Here is a 20,125-nt window from a genome sequence, read left to right on the forward strand (position 1 = left end):
AAAGACGGCCGATCGTTCGGCCGACAATCGGTGCGTGTGTACGGGGCTAGAGACAACTTTCAGCAAGAATGATGGACAGGGACGGAGAACCACTTTATCCCTATGGACCACTAAATAGGAACTGAGACAGGATAATGCCGCCAATTCAGATACCATGCAGGCCGAGGTAATAGCCACCAAGAATGTCACCTACCATAACATAGGCAAGGAAATCTCCCGAAAATTAAAAAATGGAGGATTGTGGAGAACAGAAAGTACTAAATTTAAATTCCATGGCGGCAAAAGAGGTGGAGCCACATGTCAAACCCCCTGAATGAAGGTATGAACTAAAGAGTGCGTGGCTAGGGGTCACTAAAAAGAAGATTGCCAGGGCAGACACCTGGCCCTTGATGGTATTCAAGGCCAACTCCTGATCAACGCCCTGTTGAAGAAAGATTAAGATCCGAGCCACAGAAAAGGATCGAGGATGAGACCCAATCGACTCATACCAAGAAATGTACACTTTCCACGTACGATGGTATATCTTGCTGGAAGTCGACTTCCTTGCCTTCACCATAGTATTGATCACTGATTCATACAGACCTCTATGCCTCAGTACCTGGCTTCCAATAGCTAATCCTTTAAAACCAGCGACTGTAAAGCAGAATGGTAGATCAGCCCTTGTGACAACTGGTCTTCTATGAGAGGAAGCCCCCAAGGGACGCTTATGGTCACCAGACTGATTGAAAGATCCTTGCCCTTGATTCCTCCCAGAAACTGTGGAAGAAGCCTGAGCCGAGGATGATACTGGCCTTACCGTGGCCCTTGGACATCTGCAGCGTCTGCCGAGGAACCAGGGATAGTGCCACGAACCTCGGTATCCTCCTGCGGAGTCAAACCTACTAAAGGAGCTGCATGTAGGACTGTGCAAATAGAACGGTCTTGAAGGTGAATACCACCAGACTCCGAACCTGTATGCAAAATGGGAGAGAGAATTATCTGTATGACCGCAGCTGGTGAATCATGGCCTGTGGTTCCTGAAGTTTGTCCAGAGGAAGGACCACCCTGTTCAGAATTAGAATCAGACCTAGGTAAATTACCTGGACAGGGATAGGGGGGGCCTTCGGTAGTTCGGACATCACCTGAGCCTTTGCAGGAATTAAATCCGCACAAGGAGACTCAGGACCTAAAAACCTGAAAGTGACAAGTTTGGTCTTCCTTTCTGGGTACCCCCATAATAATTTTGTGGATCCCCCTGATGCTCATGAAGGAGGTCCACAAGGACAGAAACCAGCAGAGATGTCCCCCTATCCCAATAATGGGTGAGAACAGACCTTCATGCTGAAGTGGTCTTGTCTGCGGGTCTGGAGAAGCTGGCTCTAGGCTTACCAGACCAAGAATGCATGGAATCTCCTGGGGAAGATTTGAAAGATCTATTTCCCTTATTCCCAGTCCCAGAAGTATGAAATAATTTTCTATGGGCTGAGAAGGAGGGCTCTCCGTCTGCGACAAGGTGCCTTCCCTTCCCTAGCCTATGGCAGGAAGGTACTCTTCCCTCGCCGATACCCTTAATGATGTCTCTCAGGGATACCTTAAACAGGCAATCACCTTGAAAGGGCAAATCAATGAGAGCTTTCTTAGAGGCTTGGCCTGCAGACCAATTCTTAAGCCACGGCACGCGCCTAAACATCACTGCTGAAACAAAAAGTTTAAACAGCACAGGAGCTGTATCCAAAGCTGCATTACAAAAAAACTGCAGCCCATGGACCAAATGGTCTGCTAAATCAACAAGCAGCGGGGACCTGCTCACCCCCCATGCTCTGGCACAAAAGCTTGGCCCATTCAGTTGGGGTCTGAGACACCAGGGCTGAGGCAAAGACTGGCCGCAATGTCGAACCAGCCATAGTAAACATGCTGCGTGCCACAGCCTCCGCTTTCCTGTCAGCCGGGTCCTTAAAGGGCGGGGATTCCTCTACTGGGATCATGGTAACTTTGTTCAACCTGGAAACAGGATGGTCCACCACTGGTGGACTAGTTCACTTTTTTTAAAAAAGGACTCCTCAAAAGCATACCATACAGCAAAACGTATGGGGACCACAAAGGGCCATTTTGGTTATTCCCATTCCTTACAGGAAAATCTGTCAAAATAAGGCACATAAGGAAACACCTTTGGATTGCGGGGAGAATTATGCGTACCAAACGACACAGCCACGCCCGTGGCTACATCAGCTGCATCCTCCATTTTTAAAGTTTAACGAAGTGCAGTGTTAAGTGCAGTGATAAGTGCTGCTGCGACCATGGAGGAATCATCCTCACTATCAGATGGATCTGGGGGTGTGATATTAAGTCCCCCTAGATGGGTGGCGTCCATGGCGGCACCACAAAAAAACAGCAAAAGCTGAGAGGGGGGAGTGTACTTACCCTTCCATGGTGCGGGAAACGTTCCAGACAGAATCCTCGCCTACGAAGTAGGGGAGCTGCTGGCCAAAGGGCCGCTGCTATTCAGACCCACGCCTGGTCGTATGCGACCCTGCGAGACGTTTAACACGCCGGTCCGCCTCTGTCTGTTAGGCTATGTCGCGGCCGTCCTAGTATGTAGCTTCGGTATGCACGCGCTCGCTGGCTGGGCTAGGGGGACCACTGGATCTAGATGATCCAGCCTGTCTGCCAGCCCGACAGTTGATTGTAGATCTCCCGAGAGAAAAAAAAAAATAAAAAGGACGTATGGAAGGAGGAAAAATTGCTAGGACCAGAGATCCCAACCGGGAGCCTAGGTCCTTAATCATGACTAGACAGATAAAAACTGGATTACCTAGAGCAGAGAGGGGAGTTATATAACAGCTGAGGACGGCCCACAGACATAGCCAGGTGTTTTTTGCTCTGCCTAGTCCTACTCCTGGAGAAGGCAATATAACCCAGTAGTTATGATTTATGGAGCGCTGTGTCCATCAAACGAAAGAGAAATTTGATTTTCTTGATTTGTGCTTTTACCAGCAACTGTTAAGGATGGTGATAGGGTCTCTTTAAGGTGCTTTATGATTCACTGTATATGTGTTGCCTTCCCCAAGTAATGCATTATTTAGATGTTGATTACAGAGCTGCAAGTGCATAATTGTACACATCTAGAACAAGGCAATCAATACTCTTTAATCATGCTCTACATTAGTGGGCATCAACAAGGTGCTGACCATTTATCAAAAGTGCTTCCCTATAGACATTATCCACTAAATCCATTTACCTTCATTCAGTTTAATGCCTAATCATGTCTGCATAACACAAAAAATATTGTTTATCCCCTGTAAGCTTTTGTCAGGAGTATTTTAGATTTAAATTTAAAAGACAAGTATATTCCCCTCTATTCCCTGATTGCAGAGGATCCAGTTAACATTATCTTGGCCAACATCCCAGCGATGTTGTTCCACTCAGACGCTGCACAGACTTTCTGCTGATACTGTCTCCACCTGGTTCTATTATTCCTGTACATGAATGCCACGGCCCTCATTTATTGATATAGGGCAGCATTTCTCAACCTTTTTCCAGTTACAGAACCAATGAAAAGTATTTTCAGACTTGAGACATCCCAGTTTAAGGACTGGTTTGGATTACTGCATGTTGGGGAGTGCGTACAAACTTGCGCGGGTTCCGGAAATGCACACAAATGCTTTGCTCTTTAGCAGACGCACAGGGGTACAAGTATTTCTTAATGGTACCCCACACAAAGGCAAACCGTGCATATTTGGTACACAGCATGATTAAAAAAAAAAAAAAAGAAAAAAAAAACTTTTCCTTTCGTTTTTGTGGGTAGGGCAGCCTAACCTACTGAAATAAATGGGCTGCCCTACACACAGCTGTATAGATGTAAACCAAGGGTTCAGTCACACGTGAGGTTGGAGGGACAGTAAAACCATGTGGTTGAGCTACAATTTTACCACACCCAACTGCTCCCCTTTAGCTGCAGAGGCAACAGCGATGGTCGAACACGTACTGTGGCCGTGGCAGGAAATATACCTCCAGGTGAATGGAGACGTGCTACAACAGCCGCTTTCTATGGGGGCACTCATGTGGGCTCGCCCCCTGAGTCTCCCTGTCTGTGTCCAATGACACAGACAGGGTGGCTTGGCTTCCCCCCTGGATTTGGTTGATAACAGCAGGAGCCAATGGCTCCCGCTGCTATCAATCTGCCCAGTGAGGAGGGAGAGAGAGGAGATAGCCACTGCTCTCGTGCACAATGCTAGAGCCAGTTTGGGCTCAAATAAGTATAAGGGTGGGCTGAGTGGTATTCTGCAGCACAGAATTTTTTTTTTTACCTTAAAGCATAGCATGCATTAAGGTAAACAAAAAACCTTAAGGCTTTAGAACCACTTTCCCTTCTTGCCCCACAGACAATAACAGGAAGCTGGAGGAAACGACTTCAGCAAGTGCAAATCCACTAGGTCGATCAATCAAATTGTGTACAACCAGCCGGTCGGGTTTTTCCCAAGCTGTGCTGCCAGCTATAGCAGGCAACACTGATAATTGTATTCTGATGGCGGGGAAGGCTGTCAGAATACAATACCACCTCGGGAAGGATTGCCCCATCCACCTCCTGTGTGTCCGTCCTGTGTGGATGGAATGGGAGAATCAGATCATGTTTTGATCTATGTATGGGTTGCTTTAGCCTTTAAGTGCTCCTGACACAGGATTCCGCTGACAATAAAATAATAAAGGTGATTTCTACATGGTTTTAGCTATAAACACAACATTTTTAAATTAAGCACTTTAAAAATGAAAGAGAAATTAAGGCGACTTACCTCTACTGCTTCCCAGCCCCACTGCCTGTATTTTGGGTCATGTGTGAATCTCCACATATACATATAAGTTTCAATCACCTCTGGTCGTAAAATATAATATTTTTCATTTTGTCTGGTAGCAATAGCTTCAACTCCTCCGTCAAACCTAAAAGCTTCTGGTCCCAACTTCATTGCTAAGAAAAGAGATGGTAGAAAATAACCAAATTCAGAGAGATAAACATTACGACTAGAAACAGGCTGTACATTGCATTAAAAAAACAAGTATGCTAATATTTGAAATAACTGAGAATACAAAATTTGTGACAAAATATTGTAACAGACCATTACATAAAGTCTATGATGAACCATCATTCTCAAATGAAAGTGAACCTAAAAAAAAAAAAAAACTTTATTAAAGTGATGTTTCTATCTTCAAACTAGCATGCATCATAGTACTCATACTAGTTCCAAGGTGGTGCTATCACTATCCAGGAGAACTGCCCATAGGCTAGGATCTTGATTGCTCATGCAGATGCTCCCGGCTGGTAACTATAGCCCAGCAAATAAAGTATAGCTAAAGGCAAAGCTGCTTTTTTTTTTTTTTTTTTTTTTTTTTTTTAAATTTTGGATAGAGTGGAGAGTCATTAGAAAACTTGTGTGGTTTTTATTGTTGTCTGTGTCCCTGTTGGGGAGATTCAACCTATGTATCCTGTTTACCATTATTGTTGAAAGTGAAAGTAAAATTCAACTTCCAAATTTTGGGTTGTCCACAGAAACATAATAGCGAGGAAATCATCCAATAGGGACACTAGTTCTGGTGACCTGGGGGGCCCTAAAAGTTGCCCTTCATTTGCAGGAATTTCCCCTCAACTTCTGCTTTGGCTATGGGACAGGAAGTAAAGGAAATCTCCCCAATGGACACAGATGGCAAAAAAAACAAACAAATAAATTGGACAGAGGTTATAAGCCCCCCTTACCCTCTCCAAAACGAAATACATTTTGCCTATAGTTCTACATACACAACCCACAATCAATATCTCACAAAAGTGAGTACACCCCTCACATTTTTGTAAATATTTTATTACATCATTTCATGTGACAACACTGAAGAATGACACTTTGCTACAATGTAGTGAGTGTACAGCTTGTATAACAGTGTAAATTTGCTGTCTCCTCAAAATAATTCAACACACAGCCATTAAGGTCTAAACCACTGGCAACAAAAGTTAGTACACCCCTAAGTGAAAATGTTCAAAGTGGGCCCAATTAGCCATTTTCCCTCTCCAGTGTCGTGAGACTCATTAGTGTTACAAGGTCTCAGGTATGAATGAGGAGCAGGTGTGTTAAATATGGTGTTATCGCACTCATTCTCACTCTCATACTGGTCACTGGAAGTTCAACATGGCACCTCATGGCAAAGAACTCTGAGGATCTGAAAAAAAGAATTGTTGCTCTAAATAAAGATGGCCTAGGCCAGTGATGGCGAACCTTGGCACCCCAGATGTTTTGGAACAACATTTCCCATGATGCTCATGCACTCTGCAGTGTATTTGAGCATCATGGGAAATGTAGTTCCAAAACATCTGGAGTGCCAAGGTTCGCCATCACTGGCCTAGGCTTTAAGAAGATTGCCAAGACCCTAAAACTGAGCTGCAGCACGGTGGCCAGGACCATACAGCGGTTTAACAGGACAGGTTCCACTAAGAACAGGCCTCGTCATGGTCATCCAAAGGAGTTGAGTGCACGTGCTCAGCATTATATTCAGAGGTTGTCTTTAAGAAATAGACATATGAGTGCTGCCAGCATTGCTGCAAGGGTTGAAGGGGTGGGGGGTCAGCCTGTCAGTGCTCAAACCATACGCCACACACTGCATCAAATTGGTCTGCATGGCTGTCGTCCCAGAAGGAAGCCTCTTCTAAAGATGATGCACAAGAAAGCCCGCAAACAGTTTGCTGAAGACAAGCAGATTAAGGACATGGATTACTGGAACCATATCCTGTGGTCTGATGAGACCAAGATAAACTTATTTGGTTCAGATGGTGTCAACTGTGTGTGGTGGAAACCAGGTGAGGAGTACAAAGACAAGTGTATATTGCCTACAGTCAAGTATGGTGGTGGCAGTGTCATAGTCTGAGGCTGCATGAGTGCTGCCGGCACTGGGGGGCTACAGTTCTCATTAAGGGAACCGTAAATGCCAACATGTACTGTGACCTACTGAAGCATAACATGATCCCCTCCCTTCTGAGACTTGGTCGCAGGGCAGTATTCCAACATGATAACAACCCCAAACACACCTCCAAGATGACCACTGCCTTGCTAAAGAAGCTGAGGGAAAAGGTGATGGACTGGCCAAGCATGTCTCCAGACCTAAACCCTATTGAGCATCTGTGGGGCATCCTCAAATGGAAGGTGGAGGAGCCCAAGATCTCTAACATCCCCCAGCTTCGTGATGTCATGAGTGGAAGACCTGTGAAGCTCCGGTAAACTCCATGCCCAAGATGGTGGCCACACAAAATTTTGACACTTTTGGCCCGATTTAAACATTTTGACTTAGAGGTGTACTCACTTTTGTTGCCAGCGGTTTAGACATTAATGGCTGCGTGTTGAGTTGTTTTGAGGGGACAGCAAATTTACACTGTTACACAAGCTATACACTCACTACTTGACATTGTAGCAAAGTGTCATATCTTCAGTGTTGGCACATGAAAAGATCTAATAAAATATTTACAAAAATGTGAGGGGTGTACTCACTTTTGTGAGATACTGTAGACTCACTCAGGAAAAGCCCTATTTTTAGTCTTTTCAAGTTTCTTATTTTAACTGAAAACCCAATGGCGGGAGAAATGTTTACTGGCCTCAAAAATAGATGGATTGGATTTTTTTTAGTGCAAACCAATAATCTGATCTCTTATCATTTGGTCTCTTATTTGGTCTGGCGATCCTTCCATTTGTGCATGTTTGTTTCTGGTAACCTACTGGGTACCCTTAGGAGGGTAGCCCTATCTGTTGTGAGCAGCCTAACTTGAGCCAGTGAGCTCTTCTAATGTTTTTTTTTTCCCCTCACTACTTTGTATTAGCTCACATCAAACTCCCAGTGCCTCTTGGATGTTTTTTCTTCATTGAAGAATGCGAAAAATAGGAAAGGAAAGTTGTCACTAGACATAACTACCTAAAGTATAAATTGATTATCTGACTAGGCCTAACACCAGCAATTAATGTTCTAAAAAGAATGTCTATAATACCCATATACTGTATACCATGGTAAGAGGCACGGATAGACGACTGAAAAATACCCAGTTGCCAGATCACCAGTGCGGTTACCAGGCAAAGATGACTGACTGGTACAGAAGTTTGGCAATACCATACCAGTGCAGCTACACCAGTCTGAGCAAGTCAGCTGCTGTCAGCCTATCACTAAAGAAGAAAGGATATTAGCCCTGGAGCTCTCACCTTCAAAAATAAGTTAGCAGTGAAAGCTCCCATATTTTTATCCTGACAGAATCTCTTCAATCTGAGTTTAGTGTAATTGGCTTCAGCATTTCACAGGTAAGGGATCGGTTTCCTGAATCTGCTCAATGCAGGATTCTCGCTATCTTCCAGCTTAAATCTGACTGGTGACAGTGATGCAGCACCTCAACTGAAACTGTGCTGAAAAGCTTAGGGTTTTTGTACATGATACAAGGCAAGGCGTGCACAGTGGATGTATTGATGTATCAAGGAAGAGTTCCCTTGTATTACACGTACATAAAAGGCTTTTTTCTATCACCCACAAAAAGAATGGTTGACTGGCACACTGTGGAAATGACTGAAAACCTGAAGCCCCAAGCAGGTAGATTGTGTTTCCTTCAGGGTTAATTTTTGTAAACTCCGTGCACAACCAGGGCAAAATGTATTCAGAGAAAAAAGGTAATAACAGTGCACTTAAGAAATTTAAAGTAATACTAAAAGGCAATTTTTAAAGAAAATGTAAATTACAAACATGTTCTACTTACCTGCTCTGTGCAATGGTTTTGCACAAGCAGCCCCGACCTTCCTCATCGTCTGGGGTTCCCCACAGGCAATCTTGGCTGCTTCTCATTACCCTGTGCACAATGTGCGTGCTCGCTCCCGAGCTGTGTGCATCTATAGAGCCACGCTCTATAAACCCACAGTGGCGCTTTGCTCTGCCTACGCTTCCTCCTCACAGCATTTCATTGACAGCAGAGTGGCTGAGGACAGTGAGATGTAAAAATTTTTTTTTTTACCTTAAAGTGGAGTTCCGGCCATGAAAAAAAATTTTCAATAAAAGTACCCCCGGGACAGTCAATCCACAATGGATAGCCTCTGTACTGTCCCGGGTCCCACTTACCTGCAAGAAGAAAAACTCACCTTTAAAATTTCTTCTCCAGCGTTGCCATCTCGGATGTGGGCAGCTGAAGCCAGCGCGATCCTCTTCTGCGTCCTCTTCTCCCAGAATGTGCCTGCACCAGCCCCGCTCGTCACTTCCGGTGCGGCGCCGCATTCCCAGAAGCTGTGTAGCAGGGAATGCGGCACCGCACCAGAAGTGACGAGTGGGGCCGGTGCCGGGGCATTGATTCCTGGGAGCGATGACATTCAGCTCCCAGGAATCATTGCAAACCGGAAGTGACAGCGCGGGCCGCGGCGCCGAGGGAGGAGGTGGAAGAAAGGATTTGGATTTGTGTTTAAAATAATGTAAATGCTAGAAGTGCAGTATTTAGATATTTTGCCACTGAAAGTGCAATAGAGGTTTCATTTATTAAGAGGAAATGTATGAGATAACTCAGAGCATAATCTTTATGTATAATCCTTTTGTTTTGGTCAGTGTTCTTTCAATAAATTTAACAAAATGAAGAAAATACATGTAAACAGTATAATTCTGCTTTGTAATTTACAAAAGAACATTTTTTGGCAGTCAGGCCTCAGCAGCCCTGATTATCGTGGTCAGCGCAGAGGGGGGGACACAGGAACTGGCAAGATCAGCCAGGTTTTTTATAGGTTTTTTTTTTTTTCTTTTTTTACAGTTTAGGCTACGTTCCCATCTTGGCGTTGCTATTACAGGCGTTTTTATGGACGTTTTTCTGGGCGTTTTTGCAGGCGTTCTTAGATAGACTAGAGACTAATGGAAAATTCTTTGAGCGTTGGGCGTTTTGCTTAAAACGTCAAAACGCTCAGATGTGAACAGGGGCCATTGAAATGAATAGGATTTGTCTTGTTGGGCGTTTTGAGAGCTGATCCTAGAGCAGAAAAACGCCCCCAAAACGCCTACATGTGAACGGAGCCTTAGAGAGGGGCAGATTAGACAGCACAAGCACTGTGCAAGCAAGGGAAACACTTTAATCTTTTTTGCAATGTAGTGCCAGTGGAAAACTGATTAATTCAATGCAAATTGTTTTTCCTGATCCTGCCCAAAGGCAACAGCCTTAAATATTAAAATTTTTGCTTGTGTAGCATTAAATAATAGCCAGTATGTAAAACTCTTTAAATGGCTTACCTGTGCGATCATAGGACTCATGACAGGTCTTTGCAATCTCTGCGGCCAATTCTATATGATGTCCTGTTTTATCATCTGGAGCACTATCAGCCCCAAGAGCAAACATGCCGCCAGCAAAACAAGTTAAATGGCCCATTTTATGTTCCAGGAGACCACCTTTCCACTCAGCAATGTATGTCAAGCCATTACTAGATTTACGAATTAAATGAGTCTCAATTGCCTATAAAAAAAATATATATATATAAAAAATTAGTCCTAAACAATTTCACAACTGTAAAACAATCCAGGCTATTATAATCAATGTACTTTGGCAGTCTTAAATTTCCAGGTGCCTTCTGTTAGCCCTTTACTTTCCATCTTTGTCCAATCTTGTTATTTATTCCAGTGCCAACCACCTCTTGCATATTTAAAAAAAAGCATTCTTAAAGCAGGTTTTAAAATTACTCCAACAGTGGGATATCCCATCAGCTTCTTGAAGGTTTTTGCTTAACCACTTCCATACAGAGCAGTTAGACACCCTTCCTGCCCAGACCAATTTTCAGCTTTCAGCACTCTCACACTTTGAATGACAATTGCTCAGTCATGCTACACTGTAACCAAACAACATTTTTATCATTTTTTTCACACAAATAGAGCTTTCTTTTGGTGGTATTTGATCACAACTGGGATTTTTTTTTTTTCGTGATATATGCAAAAAAAGAGCAAAAATTTTGAAAAAAAAAATACACTTTTTTTTAGTTTCAATTATAAAATTTTGCAAAAAATTAATTTTTCTTCATACATTTGGGCCAAAATGTATACTGCTACATGTCTCTGGTAAAATTAACCCAAATTAGTGTATATTATTTAGTCTGTGTGAAAGTTATTGAGTCTAGAAGCTATGGTACCAATTACTGAAAATTGATCACACCAGATGTACTGACGGCCTATCTCCTTTCTTGAGGCCCTGAAATGTCAGGACAGTACAAATACCGCCCAAATGACCCCTTTTTGTAAAGTAGACAGTCCAAGGTATTTAGTAAGAGGCATGGTGGGTTTTTTGAAGTTGTAATTTTTTCCCACAATTCTTGGGAAAATGAAGAAAAACATTTTTTTTTCTTTTTTTTCCCCACAAAGTTGTCAATTTATAAGCTATTTCTAACACATAGCATGTACACAGCAAAAATTACACCCAAAAATACATTCTGCTACTCCTTCCGAGTATGGCAATACCACATGTGTGAGACTTTTACACAGCCTAGCCACAAAAAGAGACTCCACTTCCAAGAAGCACCTTCAGGCGTTCTAGGAGCATAAATACACATAAAACTTTCTTACTACCTATCACACTTTTCAAGGCCCTAGAGCACCAATACAATGGAAAAGTCCACAAAATGACCCCATTTTGGAAAGCAAACACTCCAACGTATATTCTATGAGGCATTATGGGTCGTTTGAACATATTTTTTTCCACAGGTTTTTGGAAAATGTGGGAAAAAAATGAAAAAAATTTTTTTTTTTTACACAAAGTTGTCAATTTATAGGATATTCCTAACACATAGCATGTACACAGCAAAAATGACACCCCAAAATACATTCTGCCACTCCTCCTGAGTATGGCAATACCACATGTGTGAGACTTTTTCACAGCCTAGCCATATAGAGGGGCCCATCATCCAAGGCGCACCATCATGCATCCTAGCCACTTGCCTAGGCCTATTTTTGACATTTGGTGTTTACAAGCTAAAATCAGTTGTTTTTCTAGAAAACTGCTTAGAACCCCCAAACATTATATATTTTTTTTAGCAGAGACCCTAGAGAATAAAATGGAGATTATTGCAATATTTTTTATCACACCGTATTTGCGCAGCGGTCTTCCAAACGCAATTTTTTTGGAAAAAATTCACTTTTTTTAATTAAAAAATAAGAAACCAGTAAAGTTAGCCCAATTTTTTTCCATAATGTGAAAGATAATGTTACGCCGAGTAAATAGATACCCAACATGTCATGTTTCAAAATTGCGCACGCTCACGGAATGGCGACAAACTTTGGTACTTAAAAATCCCCATAGGCGACAATTTAAAAATTTCTACAGGTTGCCATCTTTGAGTTACAGAGGAGGTCTAGGGCTCAAATTATTCCCCTTGCTCTAACGATCGCGGCGATACCTCACATGTGTGGTTTGAACACCGTTTACATATGTGGGCGGGGTTTCTGTATGCGTTCGCTTCTGCGTGCGAGCTCACGGGGACAGGGCGCTTTAATTTTTTTTTTTTTTACTATTTATTTTATTTATTATTTTTACACCGTTTAAAAAAAAAAAATTGATCATTTTTATTTCTATTAAAAGGAATGTAAACATTCCTCGTAATAGAAATAGGCACGACAGGACCTCTTTTTTGTGAGATCTGGGGTCAAAAAGTCCTCAGATCTCACAAGTACACTAAAAGATAGAAAAAAAAAAAAAATTATATAAAATGAAAAAAAAAAAAAAAAAAAAGGACCTTTAAACCGGTTGCTAGGCAACAACATTTTCCGTAGCTCTGGTCCTCCAAGACCATAGAGTCAAGTGAGGGCAAGCTTGCCCTCACTCGACATCCTGTCTGTGAGGATCCGGGACCGGATCGTTTTCCCCGCTGCCGGCGGGTCCGGTAAGCGGGGAAAAGGACCGGAACGTGGCGGGGGGGGGGGGCGCCTCTTCCGCCATCCCGGAAGGGTGATCCCACGGCGAATCCGCCGCTGGGACCACCCTTATCGGAAAGCCAACCGTCCACCGTTTAAAAAAATACCAGGGTTATGGCAGCTATCTGCTGCCATAACACCGGTATTTAGGTTTAAACGGAGGACGTATATAAACCTTTTTGGACTTGGACATGGTGGCTGTATGAAGGGTGATAGGTACTCGGGTACTTTGTTGGGCAGGTGACAGGTACTCTGGTACTGATGAGCAGGTGGCAGGTACTCGGGTACTCCGATAGGCAGGTGACAGGTACTCGGATACTCTGATGGGCAGGTGATAAGTACTGATGAGTAGTACTGATACTGATAGGTGATACTGTACTGATGGGTACTGATGATCAGTACTGATACGTGATAGGTACTGATGAGTAGTGATGGGTACTGATGAGCAGGCGGCAAGTACTCGGGTACTTCAGGCGTCAGGTACTCTGATGAGCAGGTGGAAGGTACTCGGGTACTCTGATGACAGGTACTCCGTTGACAGGTACTCAAAGTACCCGAGTACCTGTCATCAGAGTACCCGAGTACCCGTCATCAGAGTACCCGAGTACCCGTCATCAGAGTACCCGAGTACCCGTCATCAGAGTACCCGAGTACCCGTCATCAGAGTACCCGAGTACCCGTCATCAGAGTACCCGAGTACCCGTCATCAGAGTACCCGAGTACCCGTCATCAGAGTACCCGAGTACCCGTCATCAGAGTACCTGCGTACCCTTCATCAGAGTACCCAAGTACCCGTCATCAGAGTACCTGCGTACCCGTCATCAGAGTACCCGAGTACCTGTCATCAGAGTACCCTTCATCAGAGTACCTGCGTACCCGTCATCAGAGTACCCGAGTACCTGTCATCAGAGTACCCGAATACCTGTCACCAGCCCATCAGAGTACCCGAGTACCTGTCATCTGAGTACCTGATGGGCTGGTGACAGGTACTCGGGTACTTTGATGGGCTATTGACAGGTGCTCTTTATTGGGGGGGGGGGGCAATCAGTGTGTTTGGGGTGCACTATTTCAATTTCATTGGCTCTTTACCTAGATCGGGGATCGACTCTGTCTGAGGGACGAGCCTCGTCCCCGATCGCTGCTCTGCGCGCCCCCGGGGGCGCGCATTGCAGAGAGAACGAGCGGCTCGTGCTGGAGCCGCTCATGTGATCGGCTGTGATTGAAACAGCCGATCACGTGGTAAACAGCCAATTTCTATTGGCTGTTTACCTTGATCAGGGATGGGCTATGTCCGAGGGACGAGCCTCACCCCCGATCGCCGCGCTGCGCGTGTACCTTGTCAGTAATGAGCGGTCCACACAATTCCTCAAACAAGTCTCAAGTACATGAGGTTTCCTAAACAATGACACAAGCTTTAACTAGTATCCACTTCCAAATCTTAGGTTTCCTCATTTTCTTTTTCACAAAATTTCTGAATTATCCCATTCAGATCCGTGTGATATTGTTTTGGGCATTACAGTGACTTAGTGGATAACACTTTTGCCTTAGAGTGCTGGATACTCGGTTCAAATCATGGTCAGGACACTATCTGCATGGAGTTTGCTTGTTCTCCCTGTGATCATGAGGGTTTCCTCTTGGAACTTTAATTGCCGACCACACGAGAAAACCTGCTCAAAAATGAATGGACTCCTGATGTGTGTGCATGTGAGATATGGAGGGCTGCTGACTGGCGCATAAAAAAATACCAGCATCAAATAACTGGCACTTTGGAGAACTGCAGACTCACAAAGGTAGCCGTAATATTAAGATCTAGATCGTTGTATAAGGTCACCCGAGTACCACAGAGAAAGTAATTTTAAAATGGCAAGTATTTGGTTACTTTATTTTACTCACATTTTTCAATAGCTTGCTATAGGAACCATTGTCTCTAAAGAAACCTTTGTCTGTGGGGGTGTGGGAGAGAGATATGTACTCAAATAATAGATCAACCTTAGCATGTATATCAGGGCGAGCTAATAACAGATATCAGGTATGCAGTCGGTTAACATAGCTAACAGCTGCAGTAGGCCAACATAGCCAAAACAGGAAGTTAAAGGACATTTAAGGATATATGCCTTGTGGGTTCAAAGGGTGGTTTCTGCAGGGCAGAGAACCAGATTGAGGTCCCATGGAAGCACGAGGTGCCGCAAAGGGGGAGGGGGGACATAATCTAAGATCTCCCTTAAACCAGGTTCTATGGGGCCAGTTTGGTGCTAAAAGAATCACTAGTTTGTTCTCTTGCTCAATTTTGTGGAGCAGACAAGGTAAAATTTGTACTGTAGAAAAGGCATAGCCAAAACTGAGACCAGGGGATTATCATGGTATCAGATGCTTGCACTAGCAGGTTCTTGGTCCTGGCCACAGACAGAAGTAGATTGTTATAGAATCTGGAGACCAGGATATCTACATATGAGGTTCCTAATCTCTGATGTGTCCGATTAAAGATGTAGGGGTGAAGGGCCCATTCCCATTGATCCAGGTGGTGGCAGCTTAGGTAACCTGTTCTACAGATGTCCATTACTTGGATGTGGACCACAGAGATCTCTGAACAGCTCGTCTAAGGCAATGAGATTATCTGGCTTGCTTTCTTCAAGGCTACATGAATCCTAGTGTCCCCTTGGTTAGTTTAGGCTACACTGACTGCACCCTGATTAAGTATCTTTACAGAAGTAGGGTTCAGTGCTGCAGAACCATCTTTACTGCTCTGACCTCCAGGATGTTGATAGGGAGCTTAGCTTCCACTGAAAGCCATGTTCCAAGGACCATGGGGAACGGGCACACTCCTCGGCCTGAAAGATTGGCATCTGGTATTACTTTTCAGTGCTAAGGACAGACTTTCCAACAGTTAAGGCTGGGTTGGAGATCCACCAAGCCAGAGATTGCCTTGCCTGGCTGAAAAGAAGCATGGGTAGGTTGCAAGAAGGAACATGCTTGTTACTGGATGACAAGATGTGCTGACGAGGTCTCGAATGAAATTGGGCGAATGAAATAGCCTCAAAGGCATGAGCTCTTAAAGAGAACATTTTTTCTCTAGAAGAAAATTATTCCTTGGGAGGTGCCCAGGACCAGACCTAAGTATTCCAGATGAACAGAAGGATGAAGCAGATTGTTGGCAATTGAAAGCCCGGAGTAGGTGACTTTTCCTGTGGATGTTTGCAGACAGTTGGAAAGGAAGTCTTTTAGAGGTTAGTCAGTCTAGATAATCTGGATAAAAGGAATATGCAGGTAGGCATCTTGGATGTCTTCGGATGCCAGACAGTCCCTTGTCTTAGAGAGGGCAGTAAGCAACTTTATGGATCCCATGTGAAGGTTTGGCATTTGAAGATATTTTTGTTGAGGGATTCTAGGCCCAGAATAGGACAATTTCCCTTGTTGGGCTTTGGTACGGTGAACTTGGTTTGAACAGAATCCGTTGAAACCGTCCTGTAGGGGTATTGGCACAACTACTCCTTGGAAGAGATAGTTCAGGACATTCTGCAAAACTGACTAGTTTTGGGTATATTTGGCTGATTTGAGAGTGGAAAGTGGTAAGAGGGTAGAGTTTTGAACTTTATTTTTAACTCCTCTGAAACCAACAACTTAACCCATAGGTCTGGAATGTCTCTGACCCAGAGAAGCAAACTGTAACAGACACTCTCCCACTCTTAGGAGCAAGGCTTCCCTTCATTGAGAGAGGAGCTTTAGGGAAGACTTGGAAGACTAGGGAAGACTTGCTGGGCTTTGGGGCCAAGTTTTATGCCAAAAAGAAGGACTGAACTTAGGCTTTGAAGCTAAAGCCCAGGTGAAGCGATGAGGTCCTCTCCAGTCTTGTAGTGGTAGAAGGTCCGGAGAAGGGGGGTTGAATCTTTCTCTGTGAAAGTAGAGCCTTCCCCTCCTTTGACATCTGTAATGAATTTATCAAGTGCCTCAACAAAAAGGTGACACCTTCAGAGGTCGTGAGCGAGGAGTCCTGTCAAAGTGGCTTCAGCTGCCCAGACTTTCAACCACAAGATTCTGCCGATATGAATAAAGATTATAGACATTCTAGAAATGTTGTTACTTGTTCTAGAGCATTCACACAAAAAAAAGCAGAGTAGAAGGATATTGCTCAGTTAAGGCACAATCCTTGACTACAGGTTCATGTTGGTTGTTTATTGCCCTATTTTATTTAGCTGCAGTTTGACCGACAGAAATTGCAGAAATAGCTGGTTGCAAAGCTGGGTCTGGACGTGTAACAAAGGAATTTAGAGACAAGAGCATACTCACATTAGCAAGCATATTAAGTGAAGAAGCAACTTCAGATGTACAGGAGTCTGGGGGTGGGAAATCTTCCACAGCCTGCTCTAACACTCTGGGTCCTCTTCATTCCCATCTATGTTCTTTTCTAGGCTGGGCCTCTCAGGATCTGACTTAAGTAGAGACAAAGGACCTAGAGAAGGGGCTTGGTGTTTTTCGAGTTCTGGACATTGAAAAAGCTGCCTTTGTAAGGTAGGCCGCTTATTGCATGCCCAAAATTAAACTAGTCAGCTGCAAAGTCGGGGGTTAAATATGGGTCCTGCTCTGGTGCAAGGGAAACATTGTCACTTTAAGGTGTTGTGCAGGCCTTCACCAGAGAAAATGTTTTCCTGAGCTTTATCTGGTTTCACCATAGCTAGGGTTGAGAGTTATCTCCTGTTGGGTACTCACAAAGTAGGGTGAGGAATATAGGGCAAGAGTGTCCGGAAGGAGTACACAGACCCTCAGGTGTAGACCGTCCTGTAGAAAAGTCATGGCGAAAGGCCTGAGTAGCTTATAGGGGCTCTAGGAGGAAGAGGCGGCATATTGTGCAACCTGTCATGTGAGTTAACAACTGGTCATCCAGCTATATGTGGTTGAGATTTAGCGCCAAGTTTGAAAAGTGTATACTGTAAAGTGAACACATTCCAAACATAGCTCCAGTTTTTACAACAACTGTGAGCAATACAGGGTGGCCCCATTAACTGTCCTTCATGTTAAGCAATGACTGGACCTATAGAGTCCAGTCATTGCTCAACATAATGGGTATACACCTAAGGCAGTATTCAGGTCCTAAGTTCTATAGAAAATGGACCATGGCCCTGCAGCTCTAAAGCACCCAGTGGCTCACTACATGTGTTGCACAAAGTGCCAAAGTGAGTGCCAATGCAGGTTCCAGTGTCTGAAACAATACTACAGACCATCCCTATGGCATGGGGTCTGTAAACCGTTCCTAAGGTTTTACCAAGGTTGCACCTGTCCAAATGTACGGCTCCTATTGTGGTATTGTGTTATTTTTGTGGTTGGAAGACAGTGAAGATATAATAGAAGTATTCAAAAAATAAAGAAAAATAATCCAGTTGAGTTATTTCTCCATAAGTGAGTTCTCCTTAAGTGAGAAGACCATCACCTTAGGAGACTAGCAAAAAATGAGGACTCACGATGTAGGGTAGGATTTTAGGGCAGGTGCCGAACAGGCGTGTTCTTAAAAGCTTTGCTGGTATCCGATCGCCTGAAGGTACAGGCCCATAAATACTCAGCCTGGGTTTTATACTGTAAGATTAAGATAAACCTCTCTCACACACTGCATCTGTTAGACCATTAAATACAAAGCTGAAATACATATCTGTAAACCATTTCATCTATCAAACATGTAATTGTTTACTTTTTTTCAGTATTTTACAAAGACCTGCAAGACTGCACAGGCAGGTTGGGGACCTCAATTTTCTTCATTGCAGTATGAAATACAGTCTGATCACACAATGGCGTCCAATCTACTGACTAAAGAGCATGAGGGCATCATTTTGGTCTCAGCTCCCATAAGATGGCTCCCACTCTTACTCTGACAGCACAATGCAATGTCAGAGCCAGTTTGGCTCACACTGTTCTGCAGTGCAGAGGGATAGCAGAATATCTAAATACAGTTTCAAGTAATTATTCCAGTAGAAATAAAACTTACATTTAATAGTTATATTTAACTGGATTAAATGGTAGCTTTATATTTTCTTTCAGTTCAGCTTTAAAAGGAGACCCATGAAGACAGAAATGTGGGTACTGCCATTGCTAGCTTTGTTTTTAAAGGTGTTGAATTTGGGCCGGTCACCCTGGCTTCACCACCGTATCAGTCATTAACCTAGAAACACTATGCAAGATAATGTAACCAGACTTTGCGTACTTCACTAAACCCCTTCCTTATTTCAGGTCAGTAACTTACTAGGTGGTATAGTTAGAATCTCAATGCCAGTTTTAGAATTTGCATCTTAATGCCAGATAGCAGTATTTATAGCTTAACAAAATCCTGGGGCAGTTTTACAAAAAAGAAAAAACCCAAATTTATGAAAATACCTACTGTTCTGTTCTCTGTAAAGACTTGCATTAATCAAATTAGTGCACACTAGTGGCATACAGTAGTACAGTATTGAAAGGTAAAGAATAAAGTGCATGGTATATTTAGCTCAAAATGCATCCCTCACCCTTATCTGAAAGCTAACTCATGCTGCCTACATCATATTTTTTTTCCAGGGAAGGTCAAGGTGCGGGGCATATAAGGTTGTATAGTGCAAAGATGCAATTATGCTTAAAAAGCTGTGATACAAGCACTCGTTTTATGCCTAAGCATTCTCTATTTTGAGATTAAGCTGGTCTTTCTGTAATGTTTTTAGTGTATAAAAGGACATTAATGTAATCAGTAATACTTGCATTAATAGGTAATCACAAAACACCAAAGACTTTAAAACGCATGCATATTGTGATGCTGATAATTAACCACAGTTTGCCATAAATGTGCCCTATTGAAAACTGGAATCATCACTAATTAGTGCTGTACTAATAATTCACTGCTACGCCAAAGCCCAACATTCTGACACCAGTTTTGACAAATGAAGTCATCAAATAGCATAATACAATGAAATATTTATGTTTTGCATATCAAAAAGTTTCAGACAATGAAAATGATCAGAGTTACCTCTTGAGTCACCGTGGCTTTGTGTCATGATTAATTGACGCATGGTGGACACAGATATTAAAACATGCTAATGAAAGGATGTCATTACAGAAGAAAGTTAACGCCAAGAATGATGACTGCTTAATGAACACATACAGTGTGTGCATGGAAAAGATAGAAGCACATTACCTTGAGGAATAATAGCAGCAATTTATCCTGTGTGTAGAATCTGCTCACTTTCCAAGGATGGGGGTATGTGAACAGAAAAAG

General features: G+C 43.3%; 1 protein-coding gene across 1 annotated transcript in view; it reads right to left on the reverse strand.

Moving 5' to 3' along the window:
* Positions 1–20,125, reverse strand: part of MAN1A1 (mannosidase alpha class 1A member 1) — a 357,303-nt gene that overhangs the window by 34,356 nt on the left and 302,822 nt on the right. Inside the window, exons 9-10 of the mRNA XM_082252272.1 lie at positions 10,240–10,459; positions 4,770–4,942 (exon numbers count right to left, since the gene is read on the reverse strand). Coding sequence (XP_082108398.1) covers positions 4,770–4,942; positions 10,240–10,459 — 393 coding nt within the window. The remainder of the gene's footprint in view (positions 1–4,769; positions 4,943–10,239; positions 10,460–20,125) is intronic.

The sequence above is a fragment of the Pelophylax lessonae genome (genome assembly GCF_965119305.1).
Source record: "Pelophylax lessonae genome assembly, chromosome: 3".
NCBI classification, from domain to species: Eukaryota; Metazoa; Chordata; class Amphibia; order Anura; family Ranidae; genus Pelophylax; species Pelophylax lessonae.